The sequence below is a fragment of the Vitis riparia genome, chromosome 8 (genome assembly GCF_004353265.1).
Source record: "Vitis riparia cultivar Riparia Gloire de Montpellier isolate 1030 chromosome 8, EGFV_Vit.rip_1.0, whole genome shotgun sequence".
Taxonomy (NCBI): domain Eukaryota; kingdom Viridiplantae; phylum Streptophyta; class Magnoliopsida; order Vitales; family Vitaceae; genus Vitis; species Vitis riparia.
In genome coordinates, this window is record NC_048438.1 from 9,885,924 (window position 1) to 9,910,087 (window position 24,164).

Here is a 24,164-nt window from a genome sequence, read left to right on the forward strand (position 1 = left end):
ATCATAGCTTCACTACACCCTCCATAATCAAATTCATAAGCAATAATTACCGGGAGACTAAATTGAGGAGTCAACGGCCCTTTTTATTTGTGCAGTGCTTTCGCAAATAAAATTGTTAAATAAATTCACCTTATTTCTCTTCATATCGAGCTATTTTTCTTTTTTTTTTCTTTTTTTTTTAAATAAAGTGTACGTATAAAATAACAAATTACCCTTTCTTTTTCATCTATTCACGATTAAAAATAATTTTTTATTTTTTGTTTTTAAGAAAAAAAATAAAGTATTTTTAGATACTTTTTTTAATAATTTTTTATTATTTTTTAAGATTATTTTAAGAAATAATTATATTAATACATAAACTAATTAAAAATAAAACATTTTATATTTTTAAACAAACTTTTATTTACAAAAATTAAAAAATAGTTTTCAAAAGTTGTTTTTCATAATTATTTTAAAAAACAGTCACCAAACCGTCCTAAGAATTATGCGTGAATAAAATTGAAAAAGATGATAATTTAAATATATGAAAAAAGGGAATTTACATGCATTCATGTAAAAATAATTGTAAAATAGAAACCTCTCTAAAAATAAATTAAGTTTTATGTATTAACCAATTAAAGATAATATTTATATTATAAAAATATAGTATTTAAATTATCAAATGTAGTATATTTGATTAAAAAATATGAAATACTAATTATTTTTAAATAATTATTTAAAATTTATATTTTATAAATTCGGGTTATTATTATTATTATTATTATTATTATTATTATTATATATATAAGTGTATGAAAACATATATTCTCGTTGGCATATTGGGATGAGAAAAATGAGAAAAAATGCATGATTAATATAATCTTCCAATTATTGATTCGTGAGATAGTCATTTTAAAAATGATTAAATATTCGTACTCGATCGTCATCCATTTTGGAGTGGTTGATATGATATTTTCAAAGGTGGTTGATACAAATTTGAACAACAACCATCTTTCAATTTGTTGACATAAGATATCAAATAATTTTTTTGCAACATTAAATCTTAAATATTTTTATTAATTACTGAGACGTAATGGCATCATCCATACAAATTTGAATATAATCGCATCGTCCTTCAAAATGTGGACGTTTATTATGGAGACATCTAATCAATGCCTCAATGGGCCCGATCAGCCTGCGCAGTCAACAAAAATGAACTTTTAAAACTACCACAAATGAATATAAATGATGTAACGCATGTGGGCATCATTATATTATAAATTATTAAATTTTGAAAAAAAAATTCTCCGCTCCAATCGGCTAATTATCTGCGTCTCAGTTGTGGGTGGGTCCAAAGAAGTTAGAAAATCTGCTTTCGGTTGAGTAGATTTGGGTGTCAAATTAAGGTGGGGCACAACACATGTAGCAGTTTGCCTTAGGAACCAAGAGCCATCAGATGCGAAATTGAGGAGACCTCGATAAAAGATGCCAAATCAGCACTACTTTTTATAAACTTGAGAATCCATAAGCAAGAAAAACAGAGCCTAGGTTGAAATTCTTCATTGACTTTATTCAATTGCATTTGCAAAGATAATATGATTATATATACTAATTACGAATTTGAGATACATTTTAGCATAATAATCTTTATTATCATTAGGAATGACAATGAAGCGGATTTTTTCAACTACTCACCTCTCTCGGATTCTAATGGAACATGTTTAAAATTTAAATAAACATATTAGAGGTAGGTTTGAGTTTTAAAAAATAAAATAAAATAGGTTTGAATATTGTCTTGTCCTATCTTACCTTACCATAATTATATATAAAATTAATTTAATTTTCTTATTTTTAATAATAATAATAATAATTTTCAATAAAATAACTTATAAAAAATTTATAATATCTTAATTATTTATAAAAAATATATTTTTTAATGTAATTAAAAAAATTAAAAAATTAAAGAAAGTTAAATGGGTTTGACGAGTATAAGAAATTCGCATATCCGCATTGTCCTACTTAATTATTTCAGTAAATTAAGGATGAAAATTATTTTGAATAAACGAGATGAGATTGGGATGATGATAGCCTATTCCAAACCCATCCTAGTGTCATCCTTATTTATCTTCTATTACTTTGAATATGAAGAAAAAATTTAATATATATATATATGTATTAATCAAATTATGGTTTTAAAGTAATTTTGGAATGATTAGAGATGTTGGTTAATATTTGAAAGCATATAAAAATTAAATATTTGATAATATTTTAAAAATTATTTTTACAATCTTCCTAAATCACTTTTTTTTTTATATTATATATTATATTATTAAGTTATATTTTTTATGTATATCTAAATGAAGGTATTTTGATTATGTAACAAAATCATTTTAACACCAATCCTTATGCTCCCTTGTTTTCATAATCATAAATTTGATTTGAGGTGTTACTCTCAAAATTGTTGTTAATATGTGTATGATGATGACCATTCATTATTGTGATGAAGTGTAAAGGGTAAAAGAATTAAATGAGAGAGAAAAAAAAAGCAAAAAATAAAATAAAATCCAAAGATAATAATAATAAAGGAGAAAAGAAAACAAGCCGCATTAATAGATTCAATTTGAGATAAGACGGACAAAGAAACAAAGCATCTAATTCATCCAAAAGAAAAGGGCCCCAGACCTTTAATTATATTCTTCTTATGACAAAATAATAAAATTCAATGTTGTCATTATCGTTGTGACCTTTTCCTAATAATTTTTGTTTCTTATTTAGCTTTAATAAATTGCTTCCCACCAAAGAGAAGATGGTTCTAGGGTGGTTCATTATTCATTTCTTATACTCTTTTATCTACTTTAGGTATAGCGTGGGGCTCGATATTATCTTACTTACCCTCTCTCTATCTTATGACTTATCTACCCTTTATATAACAATTTCTTATAGTGTAAATAATTAATATATGAATAAAAAAATAAATTATAATGTGGTATGTGACATTTGATAAGAGGGAAAATTTCTAACATTATATAAATATAAATTTTTCTTAATCATATAGACACGTTTTAAAGTCATGAGGACTTTCTTCATGAGCGGACAATATCTATACAATTGAGTGCAAGTCATTATATTTTTGTTCAAAAATAAAAAAATTATATGATTATCAAGTGCAAGTAAGAAATAATTGATGGTGAAGATTGCAATTTGATAACTAGAATAAACTAAAATGGAAGCTAGGTCATCCCCACATGAGGGAGAGGCAATGTCACCGTTATGGGAAAGTAGGAATTGGACAAAACTAACATTTCTCTTTGGGGGTGTGCATGTGAAGATAGGGTAGATGGAAATAAAAATCTAGAAGAGGCCCCTACATACTTAACCATAGAATGTAGAGGTTCCAGATGGGTAAGGGCAGGGTAGCTTTCAATAAGGACACCCCATGTGAGTAGATGATGCACCCTTACAATTGGAATATTGATGCACCTATCTATTATGTTATGTCTACTCTGCATGTGATCCTGCTTCTCTCCCCACCTAAATTCTACATACAAAGAATGCAAGAATGCGTTTCGAAAGTGATTTTCATTTTAATTTTTTGTTTTAAAATGTTTTAAAAAGATTTATCATAAATTATTATTATTTCAATGTTTTAGAAGTGTTTTATACATTTTTATCAATCGTTTTATTATTATTTTTAAAGTATTTTTTATATAGGAAGTGTTTTCTAAAAGTGTTTTTGGGAGTATTACTTTACACTTCGAACTTTCAACTTCGAATTTTTTTTAAACACTTGAATTTTTTTTTCAAAAACAATTTTTATGCTAACTATATTTTCTAATAACATTGTGAAATGGATTCGGAGTTCAATTGAAAAAAAAAATCATCTCAACTATTTATTTGTTCATTTTATTTGAATTTATTGTCATTTAAAAAAAATTTGTACACCACAATTTTTATGCATATATTTGGAAAAATTATGACTATTTAATATAAGATTGATATAAAATTATACTCAATTCTTGTGCATTACATGGGTAAGGAAACTTTAATAGGGCAAGGCCCAACTGATGGTGCTCATTATTAGGACTAGACCCAACAATGCTGGGCTCCTGCCAACATGCCGTCCAGCCCAATTCTGTATGTGATTTGAGATTCCAACTGATTCAATGTACGTAATTCTTATTCATCCATCGGGTGAGGCCCAAGGATTCTATGTCAAGGCCCATATTACTTTTCGTGGTTGTAAAAGCGGTAATTTTAGATCCGCTAAACAGGCCCAAAAAAATCAAATACAATTTAAATTAATTACAAACTAATATTTTATCAAATTATTTAATTTTTATATATAAGAATTAAAATAAATAAAAGGAATATGAATTGTGATTGAATTGATGACATAATAAATATATAGTTTATATTTTATTAAAATTTAAAATAATTATAAAAATTTAAATATATATGATTAAAATTTTTAATACTATTTTATTTTTTATATTTGCTATATCAAATTAAATGATAAATATAAATGTATTAATAGATTAAATTTTATTAAATAGAATATGCATGGTATTTAAATATGAAAATAAATTGAAGATAAAAAGAAAATTGTAAATTTAATTTAATTACACATCTAAGTATTTTGTTATTTTAAAATTTTAAAAATTATTATATTAATTAATTTATATTTATTTTCATATTTATCATTAATGATTATTATAAAAATAATAGTAGATATAAATATTTAAAATTTTTAAATATTGTGTATGATAAAAATTTAAAGAAAGGATATATAGATATTCACTATATTATTAATCAATGGTTTGTTATTTATTTTGTTAGTAAGAAGCCCACAAACCATTTATGTGGTATTTTTACTTGCATATGTTGGGAAGAAGCATATGGGCTTGAAGGAAAGGAACTTGGGCTAGCAGAATGGGAGCCCATCTAGATTTCTGTCAAATGTTGGTCGATCGATTTGCGTGAAATTGGATGGTTTGACTGTTAGCTCAATCAGTTTGATGGCGGTCCAACCTTCGTGCGGTCTATTTCACTAGAATAGACTAGAAAAGTCGCCAATCGATATTTAAATTGGACTGATTGGATTTTCAAAACATTGTAAATATCCTTTACACTAATTATATGCTAATACAAGAAAGTAAGTTGAAATATGTAAAGTTCAGGCTCATAAACCATATTTGTACTTGCATATGTTAGGAAGAAACGTAATGGTTTGAAGGGAAGGAATTTGCTAGCAAAATGGCGAGTCCATCTAGTTTTTTGTCAAAATGATGGTTGATCAATTTGTGTGAAATTGGACGATTTGATCGTTGGCTTATGCGGTCCAACTTGTGTGCGGTCTATTTCATTAGATCGGATTAGAAATGTTGTCAATCTATTGTTAAATAAAATCGGTTCAATTTTTAAAACATTGTAAATATATTTTATACTAATTATATACTAATACAAAAAGTAAGTTGAAATATGTAAAGTTCAGGACTACCATTTCCCTTTTTTTTGGTAACAACATAAAAATAATTTCAAATTTATGTCTATTAGGAGTGATTGGAGATATGTTTAAAAATTGATCTTAAAATGATTTTTTATTTTTTAGAAAACGAAAAGAGTAAATACGTTTTAAGAATTATACATGTTTTAAGGATTTTTTTGGGTGAACTTTTACCCTCCCATAAAATTTCAAAATTGATCTCAAAAATGGGTTTTTGCTTTTCAAAAAAGGAAAACAGTTTTCTAAATTAAAAAACCTACCAAAGTACTCTCCCTCAACTACCGCCTATTTGCCCCAACCGAATGGAGACATTGGACCGACATAGAATTCGAATATTTTTTACACGAAAGTTTTTCTTCTTTATTGAGACTGATAAGCGAACGAGGAGACGAAATAACGAAGGTCAAGAGATTATATCGCTAAGTTTCTTAACTCGTGGCCCATCCATTGACCGATTGAGGCCAACGCTCCACAACCATTGGCCCAACGACCCGATACCTCGCCAAATTATATTATGTTTTGTTTTTTCAGTTTTTTTTTTTGTTTCTCCAACAGATGCGCTCTAACCAAACAGAACCTAAAGAAATTATTAAATCCATCGTGTAACCTCCGCGGACTCAATCTTCCGTCGTTAACGGGGCTGAGTTGTCATTCAGAAGAACAAAATCCGATTCAAACTCTCGAAAGAATCATTCGCTTTCATTCTTCTTTCTCCGACCTTTCGATACTGCAGTCCCACAAACATGACCACTCCCCACGATCCAGCCACCACAAAACACGCCGATTCGTCCCCAGCCACCCCTCCCCCGACGGCTCCGCCGGTGCCCGACGTCGAGAACCAGACTGCGGCATCCACCCGGTTCGGCGCTCCGGCGATTTTAAGGCGCTGGAAGAGGGAGGATTTTCTGAAGAGAGGCTCCATAGGTTTGCGGGGATTGGCTTTGGTCTGTTCTCTTCTTTCTTTCGTCATCATGGCCAGCAACAAGCACGGCGATTGGAAAAACTTCGATAAATATGAAGAATTCAGGTGAATTTCTTTTGATTCTTATCCACGGATGTGATTGTCTTGAAATTGTTCGTTTGAGATCTTAATTTCAAGCTTTAATGGATTTCGATTCATAGGTATACGTTGGGGATAGCCATTTTGTCGACTTTGTATACAGGAGGCCAAGTTTTGCGGCAAGTTCATGAACTATACACCGGAAATTTCATGTTCTCGCGGTGGAGCACCTCCTTGTTCGACTTTATCGGGGATCAGGTTGGTATTTTTCCGCTTATGTAGTTTGGATTATTGATGCATTAGCTGAAGGATTTGATTTCCGGAATTTCAATTCCATGGAATTGAAAGTAAAATGAGAAGGGAATAAATCGCAAATTACAATCTTGTTTTCCGCGAAAACCTAGAATGTCCTGAATGCCCTTGAGTGTGAAGTTTTGGATAAGCGAGGGTTTGAGTGAATCCGACGGCTAGAAATTAAATGGTTGCCTACTTGCCTGAATCTGGCCTCCACGCTACCACACCTCAACATAGGGTGTTCAAGCAACATATATGAGAATTATTTTTTTCCTCTTCATTCAGTTTTAAAAATCCAGCTCAACACTCGACCCCAAAAACACATGTTCATCATTGAGCCCCGTTTGGGTTGCTTTCAGCCAGGTAGGATTGCTTGTATGAAGCTAGAAAAGCTTCTTTTTCAAAGTTCATCATAAGATGACTCGTACTAATTTAAATGATTTTATTAAATAAATTTATGATTTTAAAAATATTACTTTTTTTATAAAGAAATTATGATTCTAATTTCAGCCGTGTATATTAAAATAAAAAAATAAAATACTATTTGAAGCACTTCCCAGGTATTCTCACTTGCTTCTAGAAATATGTGTTTTTTTTTTTTTTTTTTAAATATCAATTTAAAGAATCTTGTTATTATCAGGCTTTGCTTCTAGATGGAAAATATGAGTTGGAAGCGTGTATAGTAATTTCGACATCATTGATGACGCTTTCAATATGTGTAAATTGAGGTGGGCGCCCCCATGTGAACTGAAAAAAACGTGATAAGAGTAATCCAATAGGGTTGGGGTTAATAAGTGACAAGTGGGGCATTCAGATTTTAGAATTCAGTCCTTCCAAATTGTTAGACTGCCAACTAGTCAACGACTAAATCTCTCAGCAATACCTCATTCTTTGATTTTCGTGAATGAAATTTTGTGGGTTTGCAGATTGTGGCTTACTTACTGATCTCTTCAGCGTCAGCGGCGGTTCCCATGACAAACAGAATGAGAGAGGGGGCAGATAATATATTCACTGATTCATTGGCTGCGGCCATTAGCATGTCATTCCTTGCATTCTTTTCGCTTGGATTGTCAGCTCTCATTTCTGGATACAAGCTTTCCACTCAATCTTATATCTGATTAAGTTATTTTTTGTTACACCATTCTTTATGTATTATTGAGTTGTTTGCCATGTACATTACACTTTTGTGTGTATTGTCAATATTGAAGTGTATCCATGACACTTTTGTGTGTATTGTCAATATGAAGTGTATCCATTCACTGTGTACTTTATCAAATAAATGCTTGATTTTAATGAAGGATGAACCAGTGAAAGTGATTGATACTTGTAGGAGTTGGAGAGGATAAAAAGTATATGAAAAAGTTAAACCTTGATAAAACATTGAATCACATAGTTTGAATGAGGCATTGTTGCCAGGTATTTAAAGGCCCTGAAAAACGAAGGAACAAATGATACTAAGGCCTTGTTGCCTCGGCATGAAAGGGCCTCAAAAACAAATTGAACAAATGAAACTAACTGCTCTGTTCATACTAGTGCTTGAATTTGTATACCTATGAAGATCTATACTCCAACAAATATGTCTAATTGATCAGACCCACCACTTTGCTTTTGCTTCTGAAGAGAGCAATTCAGCAAAAAAATGACTGGTACAAGTCATCCTTAGGCTCTTCCTTGGTTCTTGAGAAAACCCCATCTGGGTGAGACATTCTACTTCCGTAGGAGGAGCCAGTAGGCTTTCCAAATCCTGAGAATCCAAAACTCCCCGGGCTCTGCAACATTTCCAGGGTGAAAGGTGCTTGACTTGCTGATGTTGGTGGCCTTGTTTGGGGGTTAGCGTTAGTTGTAGTGTAGTTAGAATGGTTGGTCATGACTGAGGGCCTTATAGGCGCAGGCACAGTTGTGGTGCTATTATTTGGTAAAGGTTTAGTCACAAAATGGCTGCCACTACCACGTGCCGCTGGAACATCATGGTTGTGTTTCCCTTCATATGTGGTGAGCACAGCTCTGATATCCTTGGATGATCGCTCCACATGTTTCCTCACTGGACAACCTGTACTTGTACATTTGTAGTAGCTCCTGCAAAATGCATGCATACATTAAACCAAGCTCATACACCAATTCCAACAAAAAATTAGAGTTCCATTTTTTTCTTTACAAAGGAGTAGGTGACAGTGAAGAGTCATTATTACCTTGGATTCGGGTTTCCCTTGACTACTTTCTGCCCATATTTCCTCCATCTATAGCCATCATCAAGAATATCAATGTCGCTTGTTGTTTGAACCACTACTCTAGGTTCTTTCACAGTTCTGCTTTCAGAAGCTGAAATTGCCTCATTTTCGTACTCTCCCTTCCTGTCAAAACCAAAAGAGAAGGATTAAATAAACCCATTTCATTATCACGATAAGGAATGAGACTACTGGTGACTACTAGTTCTCTGAGCTTACCATCTTTTGGCCTCCCGTTCATTTTCATCATCTCCTCCTGATCTACTCATTGGAGAGTTTTGATCAAAGTCATCCTCTCCAATAGAGACTGAAGAATTCTCAGACGTTGTCATAGAATCCATATATGGGTTTCCTATTGGCATTGAATGCCCAGAAATTTCCGAGTTTGTGCTTGCGGAAGGAAATGATTGAGAAGATGATCTCTTGGGCTGAGGCTTAGGATGGTTGTGAGTTCCCTTGTACACTATTTCTGTAATATGACCCTCCAAAGATCGTTCAACCTTCTTCTTTGTCGGGCAATTTGGAAACGTGCACTTGTAATAACTACGCGGATTTTCACTTCCCTTCACTTGTTTTTGACCATACTTTCTCCAGTTATACCCATCGTCTGATCTCCTTTGCTCTCTGTAAGACTCAGATGGCTGAGCATGATGGCTCCGGCCAGATTGGGGAATATTGTTGCTTTGCATGTTGGTTTGGATTGAAGCGATTTCCGGTGACAAGCTCTGAAGTGAAGCAAATTCTGATTTCACTCCGGTTTTCTCTTGTGGGAAATGAGTTTGCTTTTCGGGTTTATCAGAATTCCATGGTGCTTGGGTTTTCAACGCCTCTCCCTGCTTAAGCGCCAAGAAGTTACAACAGCAAAAATGAAAATCAGAAACAAAAAGCAGAAACGTGCGCATATTTGTGAATAACCTAAATTTTTGTTATTCTGGATAATCATACTAAAAATCGTAATTAAAATTTCCAAAAAAAAAAAAAAAAGGCAATTCACTATCAATATGATAATATGAGATAAGAGCACAACTGCCATATTCATAGCCTTAAAAAATCAATGTCCCACCAAGTTGACATGTTATGCAATTCATAATAATTGGTGTCTGATTGTTAATCCAAACCAGATAGAACCAGGCTATAACCCAAGGAGTCTCCCCTTTTTCCCCCGGAATCCATAATATTTTGGATGCTTTAATTTGCGTGTTGGTAGTTTGGGATTTGAAGAAAAGTAAATGAGAAAAAAAAAAAAAAAAAAGACAAAAAACGAAGACCTAGAAAGCTAGTGGTAAAGAAGTCAAACGTACCCCTGAAGGCCTTGTTTGGGACTGGAAAAGGAGATCAGAAAATTTTCTGTCTGTGTCATTGAAAGCCTGCTGGTGCTCGTTAGAATTACTCCTCCAGTTGAAGCCCGGAGCAGCAAAATTCCCAGTGGTTGGAGACGGAAGAACCTGCGTAAGACAAGCAACGAAACAAACCCGTTAATCTAAAGCCTTCAAATTCCAAACAATATAGAGAGACGGGTAAGAGCATCAGAAACAAGAGAGAAAGAGTCATTTGACTTACATTAGAAGAGGAGAGAAGCAGAGGGGAGTCCAAGAGGTCTGTGGAGCTGAAACCAGATGAAAACGCAAAGTAAGAAGAAGGAGAGACGGGAGGAGGAGAGATGGGGAGTGAAGGGGGAGGGGGAGATTTGAATTTAGGGAATTCGGTTGTATGACTTAAAGGATCGGAGAGAGCCCAAGCGAATGGAGCACTGTGATCCATGTCTCCGCCGCTGGAGAGAAGATCAGTGAAAGAGGAGGACATCAGCTGGGTAGAGAAGGAGAAATCGTCTTGGGAATTATGAGAACTCGTGTTAAAACTAGCAGCAGAGGAAGCCATGAGAGAAAGAGAAGCTCTAAGAGAAGCTCTCAGACAACGAGAAGATTATATAAGGGGACAGAAGAGAGGAGCGGGTGATGGTTGGCTTTGAAATTGAAGAAGGGAAGCAGTTGATGGATGCTGCTTCTGAGAAGCTTAAAACAACGTTTGACCGTGGAAAATAATTTGGTCAAAGGATGTGGCCTTGACTGAATCCGCAGAAGAGGGGCGGCTCTAAGCTGATGCTGTGTCCACCTCATCCTCTAGTCTTCTGGGCTTCCATTGCCACCAGGGGTTAACTTTTTTTCCACCTGTCAATTTCAATATTTTTCGGTTTTTTTTCACCTGTCAATTTCAATATTTTTCGGTGCAGACCATTTTCATCAACGTCTAATAATTTAACTTCATGCTTGTAGTAAGAATCTTTTGATAAAATTCTAGAGAAGCTTAATAATTCCATTATTAGTATGTATCATCGAACGTTCATTTGATGAATATTTTGGGTTTTAATAATTTTTTTAAATCATTATCCTAATAGGTAGTTCAATTGGTCCGATTTTGGGTTTGTTCCCGATTGTTAATTTCATATTTAAAATCATTATGTTGATTGATACCATGAATTTTAAAGATGTGGTTATTATTTGTAGAAAATGCTAAAAAAAATATAAGAGTCTGTTTATTCGATTTTGTTTTTAGAAATATTTTTAATCATATTTTGTCGATATTCTTTGAAAATATTTTTTAAAAATAAAATAAAATAGAGAACAAATTTAATAAAATAAGTAAGAGTTATTTTAATTAGATTTTAAAAAATAAAAAAATAGTAATCGGTTTGAATATATTTTCTAGAGTTTGTCTTTAAAAATTGGTTTTTATTTTTTAACTTAAACATAATTTTTAAAACAAGTTTTAAATAAATCCTAAATTACCGATGAGGAAAGTGATTATTTACAAAACTTGTTAGATAATTTAGTATTAGTACTACTATTGCCACTTCTGTAAATGATTAAAGTTAACTCCTCCATAATAAGTATATAACAAATTGAAATTTAAAAATGAAAATCATTCAAGAATAATCAAAGGAAAGTTCTACTCCCTTTTTTTTATCACATTTTTTCAAGTGAAATAATAAATAAAAAGGAGAGAGTGAATGCCATGAATTTTGGAAGGAGGTACTGTTATAAAATGTTGCCATCCAAGTGTCGGCATCATTTGGAATGTAATAACCCCGTTTTGCCCACCCTCGTTCAATCTTACATTTGGGTCTGCGCGGACCTTTGACTTGATCAACGTTGCAGTGACATAAAAGCCCTGTCAAGTAGGGGTTGGGGCCTGGGCACAGGGTGCGACCGTGGCTTTGGAAAGGGTCGGGAGTTGAGAGGGGAGAGTGTGAGACAGGGTCTTAAAAGAGTTAGGTGGAAGGACGGGGCCTTTGTGTCTGGACTCTGGACCACCCATTATGGATGGGTGGTAAATCCACATTTTCTAAGTCAGAAATCACTAAATGAGAGAAGCAAATGATATGCAATCAAAAAAACCAAGTCATGAGTTGAATGGCCATTTTTTTCTGTTCTTTTCCCTTTTTTTTATATATTTTTTTGTTGAGAAATGCTGCAAAATGAGAGAGACGTCTTGCCACTCACAGCGGTTTCAACTTTCAACCTATGGTCCTATTTCTCAATCTTCCCGGCCGGGGAAGAAAGGCCCATCCCCATCATTCCAGCGGCCCACCGGATGGATAAAGGCCTCTTGTGTTTCAAGTTTTGGGACAAATGATAGGTCTTGTGTCTCTTTTCAAAGCAATTCTCAACATAGCCCTTTCAATATATATATATATATATATATATATATATATATATATATATATATATATATATATATATATATTAAATATTAGTTTGCAATTGCATGTGAAAATTATGGATTTTATAGAAAATTTTAGAAAGAAGGAAATCGTAGTTTCAAAATATGATTTTTAAATTTATATTAAAACTATAATTTCAAAATATGATTTATAAATATAATATATTCGTGATTTTTAGATGAGGTAATGATTGATATTGAATTATATAGATATTATTTGTTTTGAATTTAAAATGATTCTCTACTTTAAAATGTGTTTATAAGATTAAAAGATAAAAGATGTACAATGCTAAGTCATAGTTGTTTTAAAAAACGTCGAAGAATTTTATAATATAAAAATGGTTAGTTTGAATAATTATTTTATTGTTTAAAAAAGAAAAAGTCCTAAACACACGGTCAAAGGGGCGTCTTTGACTAAAAAAAGTCACGTGTCCGAGTAGAAAGAAAGGAAGAACTGGTATATATTCCTTACATCGAGAAGGACCACCAAGGCGATGCCCAACTCTTGTAAGCTCTAAGCAAGATGCATCCATGCCATTTGAAAGCACGACATCTACATATATAGATACATTCCAATCCACCATTGTTGGGCCCGACCAAAGGGATATTAAAGAGCCTTTTCAGCATTGATTCTTCGAAGGTTAGACGTACTTGTCGATGTTTTTTGTTTTCAAAGATTTCAAACAAACGCACCACACATATTTGTGTTGCCTTGCTTTTACCTTGTTGGATCCGTTATCCACAAATCATGATCCTTGATGTGGTAAACGTGGCTATGCTTTCCAAGGGTATGCCCTTGTACACACAAATTTATGTTAAACAAAAAAATGTAGATAGAATTATAATTTTGATTAATTTATCATTGACGTAAAATATTTATGTTGTCTTACAATCCTTAAACCGTTTTAATGTATAAATTTTGGATGAAAGACAATTTCTTAAATAAAAAAAAGCAAAAATTCAATAAAATACTTAAATTGTTGAAATAAGAAAAAATATTCAAAGATAAAAAGAAAGAAATCCTAATAAAACCTAAAAAAGAAAGAAAATAATTCTAAATACGATAATTTTAATATAGTAATTAAATAAATAACTCTAACATATCTTATAAACTCATGATGTAGCTTCAAGAAATATCAAAAGTTTGTCAACTGAAAATCAAGATGCAAAAACGGGTGTAACTTGGTAAATTTGCAATCATACTGTTAAGAAAATTCCTTTAGTAACTAATTGAACTTTGTACCACTTAATTGAAATACCAAATACTAAGTATTAGTTTTATGCAAAATAAAAAGTTCATCGATTATAACTTGCTGTCAAAAAAGGATCAAGAACAACTTTTAGGAGTAGCTATAGAAGGAGAGGAAAAAGAGATCAGAGAATAGAAATAAAAGAAGGAGAAATAGAAGAAGAAGAAGAGATAGACAAAATTTAAATTCATATCCAACACACATAGTCAAATATAATTTGGATTCATATTCAACAAATACAGATAAACGAAATTTAGATTCATATCCAACACACATAGTAAGTTATAATTTGGATTATTCATATCCAACACACATAACCACACATAATTTGGATTCATATTTAACAAATATAGATAAACAAAATTTGAATTCATATCTAACAAATAAAAACAAATAGAATTTTGGATTGAAAAAGGAAAAATAGACAGAATTTGGATTCGTATCCAACAGAAGAATGAGAGACATGCAGAATTTTGGATTTATATTCAAAATATGAAATTAAATACCAAGATCAAAATAGTTACAACACTATTAAGATTTAAATAAATTTAATAAAACCTAAAAAGGAAAGAATAATTCTAAATACAATACAATAATTCTAATACACTAATTAAATATATCTAAATAGTAACTAGATAAATAACTCTACCATAAACAAGATTTTCTACTTCTTCTATTGAAGTCTTCAAATATTTAATTAAAATTTTTAACTCTTTAATTCAAAAATCTTCCCATCTTCATGAAAATGTTCCATTTTTTGAATCTTCATAAAAATTCTTAAATCTTCAAATCTTGGTAAACATCCTCGATCAAATGTAGATACTTGACTAGGAAGAGCCCACAGCTTAAAAAAATAAAAATAAAGGAGAACCTATATATCTAGAGTAGAGGAATTTTCGAGATTATCTCTAAATAATTATTTTTATTGTGATAAGTATCTTCATTTTGATTATCAAAATTATATTATTTATTTTGTTTAAGTTTCATGGGAAGAAAATTGTTTCTTCACCCTCTATCACACTTGTATCTCATTTGAGAATATGGATGATATGCAATAAATTTTGATATGTCATGTGTTTCATGTTAGCAACACATGATATTGTTTCATTTGATACATTTAATGTCATTTGACATTTTTTTTTTATTTGCCACAATTGTTTTATACAAATTTCTTTATGACAAATAATGAATTTTCATTGATCACTCATCACATTTCAATTCAAGATTTGCCATTTATTAACCTGCAATAACAAATGGGTGGGTAAAACTTACCTCTTTATAAGCGGCCCTTTCAAAAATTTGTTTACACACAATTTGAGTACACAAAGGATTGAAACTTTTGAACATTTTTTAAAAAACTATTTTTTAATTTACTTTAGTTAATTAATTTTTTTAACACCTACGACAAATTAAATGGTGATCTAGATAAAGGCTCCAAGATTCATATATTAAAGGAATGAGAAATCTAATTCTATATTGAAAACTATTTTAAGCTTTACGGAAGAGGTTTTTACTATGGGTGAGATCTTATGATGATCATATATTCCTTATGCATTGAATAATTGTTGATTAAGACATGCAACAATAAAGTACTCTTAATGGAAGTATCATGATATCACATAAGATTGAGACAATTTCCCTTTGAGTAATTCAAAAGACTTGTAATTATAAAATATACGATATTTCGATGATTTCTTAAGAGGGATTTGACATATGCCCTTTGTGAACTGAAACATGTTAGTTCATTATAAAATAGAAAATTTTCATATTTAAGGATAATAAAGGTAATCTTAAAAGATTGATAAATTCTACTTTGTTGTAATACAAATATCAATTCATGGAGTTTGAATGTAGTTGATAGTAGGTTACAAACTTGAGAAATTTACTAAATTGGATTTGATAGGGTATTAGAATTTAGTTGACTCTCTTTAGAGGAGTGTCAAGTTAACTTTAAACTTGGATTATGAGGAAGTTAGTATTTTCCTATGGTCCCAATGATCCTTACTCAAACACGAGGAAGTCAATATATTCTTTGTTGTTATAAAGGTTTGAGGGAAATTGCATATTTAATCATAAGTGTGCAAAAAAATGCTTAAGTAAAAAGGTAAGGTTAAATAATAACTTATGATTATTTATTTAGTATTTTCATAATTTAGCTAATTATTTAATTAAAACCCAATGAGTTAGATTAAGTGATTCAAATCCAAGTTAGGTCAAGACCACTTAAGCTCACAAAAGAGTATATATAAACCCCTTGAGTTTTAAGGTTATCTTAACTTTCAGATAAGTGGTCTTCTAGCCCTAGCCTCCTTCTCTCTTTCCTCAAGGTGTATAGCCACTTTACACGTTGCAAGAATCGAAGACAAAACCATTGGGTTGAAGATAACCTATGGGTCAGAAATTTTGAATTTTAATGTTTTTATTAGGCTATGTTTGGTACATGAGAATAAGGAATATGAATGAAAATTTTCTTTTTATTCATATTTCTCCTTAAATATAAATGAATTTGGTGATTACAATTTTTATATTTGGATGCATATAAGAATGTAAGATTGAAATGATTATTTGTTTCATTTTAATGTTAAGTTATAACTTGAATGAAAATGAAAAAAGAAATAAATTGATAATACTATTCATACATATAGTTTAAAATAATATTTTATTTTGATTTTTTTAAAAAACTCTTGTGTTATACATAGTTTAAAATAATTTTTTAAATAATAAAAACCTATTTGGGCATTGATTTAAAACAAAGTTGAAAAATACCTTCTCTGAATCGAGTATCATATCCCAATAGTATGTACGGATGCATGCACCCAAAAGCCTCATATCAAATCCGAATACCATTTATGTACACTGCTTGAAGATTTAGACGTGATTATTTATGCACTGATGTTTTTTAGTGCACTGCTCCTTTTAATTAATTTATTTATTTTTATGATTTTACCTTTCATAATGGAGTGCCATGGAAGTTTATTGACGAAATTTTATTCCATCAACCTTTAAAAAAACAGTGGACTAATTACCAGCTTAATGGACTTTTAATCCATTAATTGGTATTGTTGAGCCTTAAGTATAGATTGTCATTGAATCAAGAAAACCAAGCCTTCCATTGCCAAACCGGGCCCGGAGGGAAGCTGACGACCCTGACAAAGCACTTAATTAATATTCATTGAAGCTTTTCCCACAATTCTGCTAATCTCTATTCAAATTCAACTCCATTTTGGGGACAGTTAAAATCATGATCCACGAGAAGCCTTCTTTTATCCAGTCTACAACAAACGACTGGAATTTGGGTTCTGGCAGTCCCGTTCATTTAGTACACAAGAAAACAAGAAAGAAAAAGGGGCGTTGTTCCTGTTTGCAGCCACCATAAATAACACCTTTTCTCCAAACAAGTGCCGAGACTCTGGAATCATTCTGTCAGCCAATCTCACCCGAAAGATACAGTGATAATCACATTTAAGAAAGTAACTAACCGCCGCACACTCCCACTTTTGAGTAGTTTGCATTATTAACAGTAACATGGCAGAGGGGTCTTGTTTTCAAAAGCCACCAAAGGTACACTGCCGACTTTTAGTAAAGATGATCCAGCGCGCCTGCCTGATACACACTATATGGCATATACTGCTCTTGTTTTGAGTAGCCATCAAAGGTCAAAAGAATTTCTGCGTCAAATTGTAGCAGATTGCAGCAAAAAAACTCCAAATATCATCAGAATATCAACTCGGCATTTTTCAAGGTCGAACCTATGACCCGCGAGAGATCCTATCACTCTCAATTAAAAGAGCTCCAGAAATCTTTATTGCATATCTTCCAACTGTAGTTTCCAGCAAATTGGGTCTAATTCAGCCTGCCAATCACAAATATATCATCTCAGTGCCATGGTTATATCTCTATATAATTTAAATTCAGTCTGTCCATGTTTGTCAGTTAGACTTTATAGTCATCCAAACCTAATAGAAATAATTATTTTAGACTATAACATGTGTATTGCTTTGTGCATTTAAATATAATATGGGAAAAACACAGCAATGAAATAAAAATTCAGTTATTGGGCTACTGCATATAACTAATATCACAATCAAATTACTGTAATAATAAAAGGACATTTACTGCTTCATTGGGGAAAAAAAGAAAAAAGAAAAATCAAATATACCTGAAATACTTTATCTCTCCACTGAAACATACAGCCACGGGCTTCTAAGTGCTCAAAGAGAGGTTGTGGTAGTAATGATTTAAAGGATGCTTGGAGCTTCACTTTTGTTAGCCCTCCACATGCCAACAAGGCAGCAGCCAATCCACTTGTCGTCAATCCCTTCAAATGCAAAATGGTCATGCTTTGTAAGCAGCTGATGCTGGCTAGGGACAAGAGCCCCACATCTGTAACTGAGCTATATGACAAATTTATCTGCATAGAAATATATGAACTGCTACTGTTAGAAGCCAATCTTTTCTCTTGACCAGTTATTTTCCTAATAAAAGAGATAAAAGGAAAGGGAGAGTACCTGTCTAAGATTTTGAGAAAAGTGTGCGAGCGGAATCATTCCAGCATCATTAATGTTATGACACTTCTTTATGTCTAGCTTGGCAAGTTGTTTACATCCCACAGCAATAGCTGCTAGACCTAAAGACGTGATAGAAGGACATCCTCGACTTTCAAAAGTGTTCAGCCTTGGGCATTTTGACAATGATATTAAGGAACTATCGGTTATGTCTTTACAATAGGCTACATTAATCATCTCAAGACCAGGACAACCATGAGCAATTGCCAAAATGCCTGAATCTGTTATTCCCACACACCTGAGCAAAAAAACACTTTTAGATAATTATGGAAGACAAAAAAGTTATGCAAGTTAAAATATCAAGCTAGAGCAGTAACAGGAAAATGCCAGACTAGACTTTAAGACAACTGTTTTTAAGAGAAATTTCACTAGGCTAACAAGATAAAAAAGCTCAAGCGTTTTTAAGGAGTCCCTTCTGGAACAATTCCAATTGATAATGCAAACTTCCAATTTTCTAATGCTATATACAGATGTCAGAGCACAGGAACACATTATTCTCCTGAACACAAGGGAACAGGGAACAGAAAATACTTATTTATTTTTATTTTTTTCTTTTTTCAACTATTAGATTTCATAAATTGCACAGCATTGTTTCAATGTAGCATAGAATATATTTAGTAATTTTCACTCTATCTTTAGTAATCAAAAAGTTTCTAAGAGGTATAAAGTCTGAATCAGATGATCGGATAGAACTTAACTTACTACATCAAAATCCTATACATTAGGTCATACAGGGACACATTCCTAAGCATGAATCCAGGAAGTTCATATTGCACCTAGCACTAAGGGTTATACTTCCACAAACAAAACTAGGATAATAATCTGGACAACTAGTCAGTTGTGAATTACAAACCTGTACAAATCAAGTTCTATAAGCTTTGAACAGCGCATTCCAACATGCCCAAGCCCCTCATCAGTTATATTTAGGCAAATTCCTAGTTTTAAGCTGGTGAGTTTGAAACATCTTGAGATGGACTTCAGACCTGCACAGGCAAACAGCATGAGTATGCCAATTAAACTGTATATTGAATTTAAGCTAGAGTAGGATGCGAGTGAAACCTTCGTCATCAATCTCATTATCAGTTAGGTCAAGCTCCTCAAGACAGAGGCAACGCTGTCCAATCAAGACAAAAGCTTCACTAGGAACCAGGGTACATGACTCCATCTTGAGGGAAGTAAGAGCAGGGCATGAGTTTGTAATGTAGGCAATCGAAACTTGAGTTATCTTGCGACAACATGTGACATCTAGCTTTCTCAAATCTCTGTGTTTCATAACAAGCGAGGAAAGACCTTCATCTGTCACTCCTGAGCATTTACTTAAGCTCACCTCCCTCAGTAATGCACACCAATTTCCAATACCCTTCAGTCCAGCATATGTAACCGCACAACCATCTAATTTGATTGATTGCAACATGGAAAGATCTTGCAAACTATCAGCAAGTGCATGAGTGACCTGTAACACCACCATCATATGGGTAAACAATGAGCTGAGAGAAAACCCTTCAAGTATCAGAAAAAGAAAAAGGAGCCAAAAGACTTACTGGAGAACCATATGCTAAGGCAAGTTGCTGCAGAGATCTAGCATCACTTGTAAGGGAAGACAATCCCACATGACTAACATTCTGACAACTGGACATATCAAGTTTCTGTTTCAGGGAAAAATAAGCAAGTTGGTAAAACAATAGTTTGACAGAATACAAATTAACTTCTGGCAAGTTTCGCAAATAGAATTTTCCATGGCTTATAGATGCTTTAATAGACATATCCAGTAATAATTTATATTAGATACTGTGAACTCTGAAGTCATGTATTTTGCAATATTCAATGAAAGTGAAGCCAATTAATCAGCTAACACCAAAAATTATGAAGTAGCAATATCTTTAACTTCTGTCCAGTTCTGTACCAAAATCATTTCAGAATTTAGATAATCAGATAACAGATAATAACTTCTCAACTGTGGTATCTGAGATATGGCAACCACAATCCAAAAATGCCTCTGTATTATCTCTACAATAAAAATAAATATGGCAAAGAACATCTTAAATTTATTTTAATTTGAAACAATAAATACCTTTAGTGATTTGCACCCGTGTTTGAGGGCAACAAGGCTGTCATCATCGATACTAAAGCATCCTACTAGAATCAAATCTTCAAGATATTGCAATTGCAAAATACATGGTAAACATTTGTTTGTGATCTGCACACATCAAAACGTAAAAACAAAGTCAATTCACTAATATATTCCGGAGACTCATTTGGTACTAAGAAAGAAAAAGGGCATCAGCATAGAACAGGTCCAGCAAAAAGGAGAATCACATCTAGCCACTGAAATTTAATTGCAGCACATGACTAAAAAATCTTGGAAACTAGAAGGGGGATTTGCCTCCAAGACCAGAAAATTTCCTATTTTCAATCAAAGCAAGTTTTGAAGATTGGGTGAATATAGTTAATTTGAACAATTCTAAGCTAACAATCATCAACAACTAATCCAAATATGCCAGGGTAAAAAGATGTCCCACTCAAATTTTGCAACATGCAACAGGAACGAGGAAAAATAATCTACATAAAAGAAATTCATGCAAAGAAAGAAAGCATCATTCCTATTATTTAAACATTACACACATCGAATTTCATACTATTCATGCACACCATAAGAGGGAAGCCCTTGAAAGGAACATGATTAATCACATATGCTTGGAGAAAATTCGTAAATTCAGCATAAAAATAGAGAAATTAAAATTACGAAGTGACACATCAAACAAACAAACAAACAAATAGGGAGAGATACTAACGAGCTTGTTTCTCAAATGAAAGAAAAGCTAGGATTACCGGCAAGTAAGAGAGATCCAAATGACGAATCTGTTTACATTTGACAGCAATCAAACCCACCCCCAAATCACCAACACCCAAACACCATTTCAAGCTAATGGACCTGAGTTTCTTACACCCAACCGCAATACATCCAATTCCCATATCCGTAATCAGCTTGCACCTCGCCAACCACAACCTCTCCAAATTCTTGGCCTGCGCGATCGCGGCCGCTCCAGCGTCCCTCAGCTCCGTCGCATTGGACAAGTCGATTTCAACCAAGCCCGAACAATTCGTCGCCAAGTTCCACAGCCCGACATGCGAAAAAAACCTCGATTGCGAAAGATCGATTGACCGGAGTGTTGATTTGCACAGAACGGATATAATGGTCAGCGAATTGTCGGTGATTCGCGGGCACAGCGAGAGATCGAGACGCTCAAGATGCGGATACCGCTTGAGCACCGTGATAAGGTGCTCTGACCTTAGCGGTTTCAGAGCTTTGCGGTGGCGAGACTCGATCCCGTAGAAGGCTTTGCATGCGAGAGAGAATGATTTCTTGTCGAGAGGGTTCGGATCGAGAAAATCGAGGATTGTGAAGACGATTTCTTCTGTGAGAACATCAAAGATGTTTTCATCCACAACGCCTTTCTGCCTCTTCATGGTGGCAGTTTTCAGAAATTTAGGGGCTAGGGTTTCGAGATTGAGCTGCAAGCCTGCAACTGCAAGCAGCAGTGAGAGAATTTGGAGAGACTTAGGTCTAGGGTTTGAAGAATGAAGAGATGGCTTGTAGGAGCTCGGCTAGGCTTTGTGAGAGATTGATTTGCTCGGAAGTAACCGTTAACAGAAAAATACATGCTTGCTAAAGCAGTTGAGGCCGGAGTGAGGAAGAAGAATACCCAAATGACGATAATGCCCTTGTGCGCCTTTACAAAAGTTTGGTTTGGTTGGCTTTGTCTTCTTTCTAAAAGACCAAACTACCCTTGCCCCGCAATTTCCATCCTCTTCTAGCCCGGCTGTGTCTGAAACACTCGGATTTGAATTTGAATATTCAAGGAAATTAGAGGGGATTTTTATTTTTTTTCTATTTTTAAAATTTGATATTTGTTTCCAAAAGCTATTTCTGGATACGTTTTGGTCAAAATAAAAATATTTTCGAGAAAGGGTTATTTTCATTTCTTTGCTTCTCATTAGTCATTCCCACGTGAACAATGACAATCTTCATAGGAAATGACTTTTCTAAAATTTTGCATTTACACATGAGTGACATTTTCAGTTGACATGTAATCAATTGGAGAAACGTCAACACCCACTTGTGCTTAACGTACGAACGCATCCACGTCAAATTTTAGTAAAAACTCATTTGGATTTGTACATCAATTAAAAGAGTCACGTCCAACGTTCAAATTCTTAATTCCACAACCAAGCTTGGTCGAACAATGGCGGGTTGACTCGGTTCCTTCCTGTAAATTTTCTTTTCAAAATCCGGGTAAGCAAAATTGAACCCGTTTTTCCTCTCCCATTCGCACTCAATGACGCACAATGATACAACCTCACTGGGACTTTCTCATTGTTCCGGAGGGCAATCCCGTACTTTCAAAGATCAATGAGTGCAGGGTACGGAAAAGGACCGTGAGTACACGGCGTGAATAGAAAACCTCCGTGGGGGCACTTTTGGAAATAGGAAAGTCATTTTCTTATCTGATGCGTGAACAAAGCTCATTCGGTGGAGAAAATATGTGAGGCAGGACAGATCCAAGTGCAGACAAGTACGAACATTTATTTATTTGGAAAATAAAAAAAATAAACCAATAAGAAAATAGGAAAAAGAAATAATATTAAAAAAAGGTGGTGATAAGATATTGGGATGCCGTACTTATAGGTGAGGTAGTATAGTACCAACCTTACCCTGATAAGAACGGGCTTAGAAGAGAGAGAAATGAATGGGTCAAAAAGTTGCAGACGTTGGTCAGGGAGGCTGCCACTCACCAAAGCATCAACTCCACCTATACGCCAACTCGTGAACTTCGATTTTTTATTTATTTATTTGTTATTATCATTTTCCACTTTGGGAAGACTTTTCCTGGGGATACATAATCCTACGGCTGTACCGTTTCCAGATGACCATTCTGCCTTTCCTTCAATCATAGGAGGGTCTCATGTGCTTGGACCATTATTTGGACGACGACAGATGGAGGGCTGAGATTCTGCCATATAAAGGGCCGTTTGGACCGTTGGATTTTATTCTTTGCGGAAGTAGTAGAAATTTAATAATGGAGATTTTATTATTTCCAGCTAGGTTGCCAGACCACTCGCAACTATTTTGACGATCTTAAGGTAAAAAATGGGCGGCATGGGTGGGTTACTCTTGTCATGCCCTTTAAATGGAAACGTGAATCGACACTTGCTCCTAATAAATTCTGTGGTTTGTATTAGAAGAGGTCAAAAGTGACCAGGCCTGTAGGCCTCCAAGTCAGATCTCTGGTTTACACTAGTTTATTGGGATATGCCAGAAATGCCCATACAAGTTGGTAAATAATTCATTTTTGTAGTAACGTTGCGGAATTTTAGGTTTAGAGTAATGTTTGCTGCCTTCAGTATTTTAATTAGGAAGAGTCAACTGTCAACGGCTAAGCATAATCATGTACCATGTGACCAAATCACTAGCTAGCATAAACTAGTACGGACCAATTAACTTCACTTTCTTCTGTTAATTGGTCTTCCCACCTCTGGCTGCGTCTTTCTTTTCCCTTCCTTCTCTTCTTGACTTTGAGTTGGAAAATTGTTCCCAAGAAAATAAACGTGTGAATTGGGTGGAAAGTT

At 33.4% G+C, this 24,164-nt stretch overlaps 3 protein-coding genes across 4 annotated transcripts; 1 reads left to right on the forward strand and 2 right to left on the reverse strand.

Annotated features, from left to right (window-relative positions):
• The first annotated feature begins 6,016 nt into the window (after window positions 1-6,016).
• Window positions 6,017-8,047, forward strand: LOC117920551 (CASP-like protein 4B1). 2 transcript variants are annotated; one of them, XM_034838155.1, is made up of 3 exons: window positions 6,017-6,509; window positions 6,605-6,740; window positions 7,417-7,795. In XM_034838155.1, the coding sequence occupies exons 1-3, from the start codon at window positions 6,226-6,228 to the stop codon at window positions 7,501-7,503; spliced, it is 507 nt and encodes a 168-aa protein (XP_034694046.1). In that variant the 5' UTR covers window positions 6,017-6,225; the 3' UTR covers window positions 7,504-7,795. The 2 variants fall into 2 exon arrangements, with proteins under 2 accessions (XP_034694046.1, XP_034694045.1); XM_034838154.1 differs by having other exon boundaries at window positions 6,020-6,509; window positions 7,703-8,047.
• An 83-nt stretch (window positions 8,048-8,130) lies between these two features.
• LOC117920550 (probable WRKY transcription factor 26) lies at window positions 8,131-10,943 on the reverse strand. The gene is made up of 5 exons (XM_034838153.1): window positions 10,562-10,943; window positions 10,303-10,446; window positions 9,221-9,834; window positions 8,966-9,127; window positions 8,131-8,852 (listed from the first exon to the last, which is right to left on the reverse strand). The coding sequence occupies exons 1-5, from the start codon at window positions 10,877-10,879 to the stop codon at window positions 8,405-8,407; spliced, it is 1,686 nt and encodes a 561-aa protein (XP_034694044.1). The 5' UTR covers window positions 10,880-10,943; the 3' UTR covers window positions 8,131-8,404.
• A 6,140-nt stretch (window positions 10,944-17,083) lies between these two features.
• Window positions 17,084-22,221, reverse strand: LOC117920851 (F-box/LRR-repeat protein 3). The gene is made up of 8 exons (XM_034838514.1): window positions 21,366-22,221; window positions 20,608-20,733; window positions 20,078-20,182; window positions 19,596-19,989; window positions 19,390-19,519; window positions 18,480-18,774; window positions 18,131-18,382; window positions 17,084-17,824 (listed from the first exon to the last, which is right to left on the reverse strand). Exons 1-8 carry the CDS (start codon window positions 22,002-22,004, stop codon window positions 17,774-17,776), a joined length of 1,992 nt encoding a protein of 663 aa, XP_034694405.1. The 5' UTR covers window positions 22,005-22,221; the 3' UTR covers window positions 17,084-17,773.
• Window positions 22,222-24,164: the final 1,943 nt, after the last annotated feature.